This window comes from Chiloscyllium punctatum, chromosome 18 (assembly GCF_047496795.1).
Source record: "Chiloscyllium punctatum isolate Juve2018m chromosome 18, sChiPun1.3, whole genome shotgun sequence".
NCBI lineage: Eukaryota > Metazoa > Chordata > Chondrichthyes > Orectolobiformes > Hemiscylliidae > Chiloscyllium > Chiloscyllium punctatum.
This window is the reverse complement of record NC_092756.1, coordinates 92726108-92733743: the sequence shown is the minus strand read 5'-3', so window position 1 is coordinate 92733743 and position 7636 is coordinate 92726108. Positions and strand designations below refer to the sequence as shown.

General features: G+C 48.2%; 1 protein-coding gene across 4 annotated transcripts in view; it reads left to right on the top strand.

The window, feature by feature from the left end:
• LOC140489334 (SH3 and multiple ankyrin repeat domains protein 1-like) overlaps window positions 1–7636 on the top strand; it is a 431419-nt gene that overhangs the window by 216727 nt on the left and 207056 nt on the right. For all 4 annotated transcript variants that reach the window (XM_072588776.1, XM_072588774.1, XM_072588775.1 and 1 more), the window contains one exon: window positions 3100–3177. In XM_072588776.1, coding sequence (XP_072444877.1) covers window positions 3100–3177 — 78 coding nt within the window. The remainder of the gene's footprint in view (window positions 1–3099; window positions 3178–7636) is intronic.

Sequence of the window (7636 nt, the reverse complement as noted above, 5' to 3'; positions counted from 1 at the left end):
CCCCACCCCCCTCTCTCCCCCCTGTAACACCATGTTTGTTCCCCTCCATTGCTCATGTAATGAGTGTCTCTCTCTCTGCCGTCTCTCTCTCTCTCGTTCTGGATCTCTCAGGCAGTACTGTGCAAACCTGCCCCCTTTGGGTTAAGATGTTAATCCAAGGCTCCTCCATTGCGTTCTTGGTTAATAATACATTGAATGACCCCCATGGAGTCTTGGCCAATATTTATCCCTAAGTCAGTGCCATTAAAGCAGAGTACCTGCTGAATGGCACATCTCTGTGTGGGAGCTTGCTGGATACTGTTTGGTTTTCCTACATTGTAAATCTCCATCCCTCTATTCACTTGTTTTCTCTTTCTCTCTCTCTCTCTCTCTCTGTCTGTCTTGCATCTTGCTCTCTCCATTTTCTCCCTGTTTCTTTCTGTTTTCACCTCCCCCTGTTTACTCTCTGTACCTCTTCACCTCCTTTTTCACATACACGCACACGCACTCTCACACGCACATACTCACAAACACGTACACACAATGCACTCACAAACACACACGCACGCACTCACACACACACAATGCACTCACACACACAGACACACACACACAATGCACTCACAAACACACACGCACGCACGCACTCACACACACACCAATGCACTCACACACACAGACACACACACAATGCACTCACAAACACACACGCACGCACGCACTCACACACACACAATGCACTCACACACACAGACACACACACACAATGCACTCACACACACGCACGCACTCACACACACACAATGCACTCACACACACAGACAAACACACACAATGCACTCACAAACACGCACGCACGCACTCACTCACACACACAGACACACACACACAATGCACTCACACACACGCACTCACTCACACACACAGACACACACACACAATGCACTCACACACACGCACTCACTCACACACACAGACACACACACACAATGCACTCACATACACACAATGCACTCACACACACAAACACACACACAATGCACTCACACACACACACACGCACTCACACACACACGCACTCACACCACATACACACACACATGCATTCACGTTCACACGCACTCACATCCACTCTTTCTCAGACACATGCACACACACACAGACACAACACAGATACAGACACACACACAGAGACATAAACCCAGATATAAACACACACACACAGAGGAGAGAGAGGGTCAATGTGAGCTGGAAGTTGATGCAAATACACATTGCAAAACCAATGAGAGAGACAAGGACATAGAAGGTGGCAAGAAAGGGAGAGAGGGATGTGAGTGATTTAGAAAAGGATGGCATCGGAGGTTGTTCTGAGCAACTTTAGCCTCCCCTCATTGTCGACATGTCCCTGTCTGTCCACATCCTGTCTGTCCACCTGTTTTGGCACCTCACTGCAGCTATCTGCTTCTGTCTGTATGTCTTTGCGACAGGCTATGTGTATCACTGTCCAGATACCTGTAAGTCACTGGTTTCCTGTCTTGTTGATCTGTGTGAGAGTGCTGGCTTGCTGGTTTTGTCTATCTGTTTTTGTGTGTCCATTTATTTGTTTCTTCATCAGACCTGTCTGTGCCCCTGTCTTTGGCTCCCTCTGCCTGTCTGCTCACTGTCTTCTCGTTTTGTTAGTTTGTGTGCATGGATGTGTGTGTATATCATGTGTCAATGTACATGTGTGTGTCACATATGTGTGCCTTTGTGTATGTGTGTGTACCTGTCTGTGTACATTTGATTCAATGTGTCTGTGTACATATGTGTGTGTGTGTGTGAGAGAGTGCATGTGAGCATGTGCCTGTGAATGTGTCTCTCAGTGTGTGAGAGTGTCTGTGTGTATATGTGTGTGTGAGACTCAGTATGTCAGTGTGTGTGTGAATGTCGGTGTGTATGTACCTGTGGGTGTGTTTGTGTGTGTCTGTGTCTGTGTGTGTCTCAGTGTACATGAATGTATGTGTGTGCGCGCGTGCGTGTGTGCGATTGTGTGTGTCGCTGTGTGTGTTTGTGTTTGTCTGTGTCTCAGTGTGTGAATGTCATGTGTTTGTGTTTGTGTGTGTCTGTGTCTCAGTGTGTGTGAATGTCAGTGTGTGTGTGTGTGCCTGTGTGCGTTTGTGTGTGTCTGTGTCTCAGTGTGGGAATGTCAGTGTGTGTGTGCCTGCGTGTGTTTGTGTGTGTCTGTGTCTCAGTGTGGGAATGTCAGTGTGTGTGTGTGTGTGTGTGCCTGTGTGTGTGTGTTTGTGTGTGTCAGTGTCTGTGTCTCAGTGTGTGTGAATGTCAGTGTGTGTGTGTGCCTGTGTGTGTGTTTGTGTGTGTCTGTGTCTCAGTGTGTGAATGTCAGTGTGTGTTTTTGTGTGTGTGTTTGTGTGTGTCTGTGTGTGTGTCTCAGTGTGTGTGAATGTCAGTGTTTGTGTATGTCTCAGTGTGTGTGAATGTCTGTGTGTGTGTGTGCCTGTATGTGTTTGTGTGTGTCTGTCTCAGTGTGTGAATGTCAGTGTGTGTGTGTGCCTGTGTGCATGTGTCTCAGTGTGTGTCTGTGTGTGTGTGTCTCAGTGTGTGTGAATGTCAGTGTGCGTGTGTGCCTGTGTGTGTGTGTTTGTGTGTGTCAGTGTCTGTGTCTCAGTGTGTGAATATCAGTGTGTGTGTGTGCTTGTGTATGTGTGTTTGTGTGTGTCTGTGTCTGTGTCTCAGTGTGTGCGAATGTCAGTGTGTGTGTGCCTGTGTGTGTCTGTGTCACAGTGTGTGTGAATGTCAGTGTGTGTGTGTGCCTGTGTGTGTTTGTGTGTGTGTCTGTGTCTCAGTGTGTGTCTTTCAGTGTGTTTGTGTGTGTCTGTGTCTCTGTGTGAATGTCAGTGTGTGTGTGCTTGTGTGTGTGTCTGTGTCTCAGTGTGTGAATGTCAGTGTTTATGTGTGTCTCAGTGTGTGTGAATGTCTGTGTGTGTGTGCCTATGTGTGTGTTTGTGTGTGTCTGCGTGTGTGTCTCAGTGTGTGTGAATGTCAGTGTGTGTGTGTGTGTGTGTGTGTCTCCCCCTGCCTGTCCTTCTCTCTATTAATTGCTGTGCTCCTCTCCCTACACAGGACAGCTGCACTCGGGTTTTGCTGTACCGTGGAGCTAATAAAGACATGAAGAACAACAATCAACAGACGTCCTTCCAGGTGAGTATGGCTCATGTCTTGGGCCTTTTGAGTGTGCACTCGCCGGTATTCCATCCCCTCGGCGAGTGTGAGAATGTACAGGCAGTGAGGGGGCTGTCGGATACACCATGTGTAACCCTGTGAGTGCTGTGTTCTACCAGTACTGATCCCTGGAGAGTTTCTCTCTGGCAATGTCTGTCTTCTGGGCTAAGGGTACCGGTCAGTTCTACTCTCAAGGCCAAACTGCTGGGACAATACCATGGTGCTTGCCAGCAAAATGGTCATTTCTCCTGGCACTTACACACCGAGCAACATATTTAATTTTCTTCTTCCTGCTGATCCTGAGTTTGAAATGCCTTTGGGGTGGGCGTAGTTGGATTTGAGGTTACTGTCAGAGAGGCCATGATCATGTGGAATGGCGGGGAAGTCTCCAGGGGCTGAATGGCCTGATTTGAACGTTCTTTAATGATTGCTGTGAGTTATGAGCGCAGCAGTGCTCCTGCGCTTCTTTCCACGACCTAGATCGATGTGAAAGTGGGTTAGCAAGGCCGGTGGAGTTTGCATTCACTCACTGTTCGTGCTGTCCTTGGAGTTGGAGATAATAAAACGATGCGAACTTTATTTTGAGCTCACATCCCCTGGGTCTAGCAGGCCTAGTTTCTGAGGAGAGGCAGAGTTTAGGAAATGTTTGACTCACCGGAGATTGCAACCTCTGCCACTTAGCGAAGCTGAGGTTCCTACATTGTCATCCACTTTGCCCCAGTCTGTGCCAGGATCCTGACTTCAGGACCCTGAGGGACTCTCCCTCGTCTCTCAGTCCTTCCTTCTCTCTTTCAGGGACTTTCAGTATGATCTGTTTCGATCAAACCTTGAGGTAACTCCTCTGCCATGTTCATCCTTCACCTTTGGCCTACATCCATCTAGGTATTTCTCCCTGTCACCAAGAAATATTCATCAGCTGCCAGCTGGGTGTTCTTTTTTCCCTGTGATATTAAACCATCCTGCTTCACTTGAGAGTCTCTTTCCTCATCAAATTCTGTGGGTTTGACCCCCCCCCCCCCCCCCCCCCCCCCCCCCCCCCCCCCCCCCCCCCCCCCCCCCCCCCCCCCCCCCCCCATTTCAAAAAAGCAGCCATTTTCTGGATTGTTCCATGATGGGGCCTGAGCTCTGCAGGTGAGGCCTAACATTTATTCCCCTCAAATAGACCAGCAAGGACTTGGCTTCCAGAAGGGCTGCAAGTCCCTGAAATCCAGGTACGTTCCCAGCCCCAGGCTCCCCCATTTTTTTTTCCCTCAACATGGGAGGAGGCGAAAAGGTGTGTTTGATGGTTGCTGAGGTAACGCACAGTGTGAGTGCACGATGCCACACTCCCAGAAGCCTACAGGCACTTCCCTCATGTAAGAGAGAGAGAGATGAGGCTCAGCGAGGGCCAACGTGCCTCAAGTCTGAGATTGAGGAGTTTAGGGTGAGCCTGACCCCAGGGTGGGAAATGAACCACACACGCTGTCAGTGTTGCTCTGCATCACAAATTGGCTGTTCAGCCAACTGAGCCAACCAAAATGAGGCAACAGGCTTACAGTCATATACAGCACGGACACAGACCCTTCAGCCCAACCCATCCATGCCGACCAGATATCCTAAATTTATTTAGTCCCATTTGCCAGCACTTGGCCCATGTCCCTCCAAATCCTTCCTATTCATGTACCAGTCCCGATGTCTTTTAAATGTTGTCATTGTACCAGCCTCCACCACTTCCTCTGGCAGCTCATTCCATATACACACCACCCTCTGCATGAAGACATTGCCTCTCAGGACTCTTTTAAATCTTTCCCCTCTCACCCTAAACCTATGCCCTCTAGTGTTGGACTCCCCTGGGGAAAAGGCCTTGACTGTTCACCCTGTCCATACCCCTCATGAGTTTATAAGCCTCTATAAGGTCACCCCTCGGCCTCCGATGTTCCAGGGAAAACAGCCCCAGCCTAGCACCCTAGAGTCCTACAGCACATCTTTGGCCCAGCTCTGCTGCATGCCGACCACATCTTCCGAACTGAACTAGTCCCATTTGCCTGCATTTGATGCATAAACCTTTCCAATCCATGGACCCGCCCAAATGTCTTTTAAATGTTGGAATTGTACCCACTCACCTGATCAGGGGCTTCGAGACTGGTGTGTCCAATTGACTGGCAAAACTTGTCTTCTCAGGACCTAGTCCAGACAGAATTCCACCTCGTGGAGGTAGGTTCATATTTTGTTTCTTCCTGGGGTGGGGTTTTGCAGTGGGAAGGGGTAAGAGGCTAAAGGGCAGATTGAAAGTAAGAGGAGCCATTTGGCTTTCAGACATCACCCTCTGTGTGTTCAATCATTCTGGGGAAATTACAGACACTCTCCACCTGGAAAGGGTTGAGAAGAGGTTTGCCAGGTATGGAAGGTTTGACCTATGAAGAAAGGCTGGAGCATAGGAGGTTGAGAGGCAACCTGATAGCAGTTTATAAATAATGAGAGGTATGGATCGAGTTAATGGTAGCTGTTGTTTCCCGAGGATGGGGGATTTCAAGATGGGGGACACGTTTTTAAGATGAGAGGAAAAAGATTTTAAAAAGACACGAGGGACAAATGTTTTTACACAGAGGGAGGTTCATGTGTGGAATGGGCTTCCTGAGAAATTGGTGGATGCAGGTACAAATATGACATTTAAAACACATTTGGATAAGTTCACGAATAGGAAAGGTTTGGAGGGGTATAGGCCAGGAGCAGGTAGGTGGGGCTAGTTTAGTTTGGGTTGGCATGGACTGGTTGGAACGAAGGGTCTGTTTCTGTGTGACTCTATGGTTCATTGATCTTCTAAGTGAAGGAAACTGCCATCTTTACCTGGTCTGGCCTACATGTGACTCCAGACCCACAGCGATGTGGTTGACTCTTACCTTCTTTCTGGGCAATTAGGGCTGGGCCTAGCCAGCGAAGGCCTCATGAATGAATAAAAATAAACACTCTCCAACCTTGGCAGGCTGGTTGACCTGGTGAGGAAGCAGTCCACCTTCCTTCCCCACTGGGTGACGCCATACACCTCGTCTTAACTGCTCACATTCTGATGTTAGTGTACAGCTAATCCAAGGCCTGACACTGACATATACACAGTGCCTGGGCGTGTACAATCAGTGACAATTTACACACACCAGGCCATTCAGCCTCTCTGCAGTCCATGCTAGCAGTAAAAGAGCATAATCTCACTTTCCAGCTGTTGCTCATTACTGTTTGTGTTTAGGTATTTATTGTTTTAAATGTGATGTGTTTCTGCATTTGTCCATTGTTTTGCATAATGGCCCCAACATCCTCAGGAGGGGATTTCAGTTGGATCTCCCCTCTCATCATTTAATCAATTAATCTGCTGAGGGGAATGGCATTTTATATATTTCCTTTACATTTCCCCTTCTGTTCCAAATTAAAAAAAAACATACCCCAGCCTACCTGATCTTTCCTCAAAATGAAATTGTCTCCATTTCCGGGAATCTGTAGACGAATCCCCATCAGATGTGCTCACATCCTTCCTGTAATGTGGTGACCAGACGTCTTCCTGTACAGGGCCTGACAGACAGACAGAGTCGAGAGTGTGGTGCTGGGAAAGCACAGCCGGTCAGGCAGCATCCGAGGAGCAGGAAAATTGACATTTTGGGCAAAAGCCCTTCATCAGGAGACAGACCCCACCCCAAACACACACACACACACACACACATATACATAGTCACTCACTCACTCTCTCTCACACGCACACACTCTCTCTCTCAAACACACGTGCGTGCACACACATACACACATATACTCAGTCACTCTTTATTTCTCAGACACTCACTCACATGCACACACACACACATTCACTCTCTCTCACACACACACACATTCACTCTCTCACACACACACACACACATTCACTCTCCCTCACACACAATTCACTCTCTCACATACACATTCACTCTCTCTTACACACACACATTCACTCTCTCTCACATACACACACATTCTCTCTCTATCTCTCTCTGTCCCTCACACTCACAGACACACACACATTTTCTCTCTCTGTCTAACACAAACACACACACACATTCTCTCTCTCTCTCTCCAACATACACGCACACACACTCTCTGTCTCTAACACACACATGCACACACATTCACACTCTCTTTGTCTCTGTAACACATGCACACACAGACAGACACACATATTCACTCTCTCTCTCACACATACACACACCTGCTCCATCCACATCGACACTCTGGTCAATAAAGCAAACCAATGCCTCTACATCCTCAGGAGGCTACAAGGCATCTTACCAATTTTTATGGATGCACTATAGAAACCACCCTATCCAGGTGCATCACAGCGTGTTACAGCAACTGCTCTGCCCATGACCACAACCAATTACAGAGAGTTGTGAACACAGCCCAGTCCATCCTGCAAACAAGCCTCCCATCCATTGGCTCCATC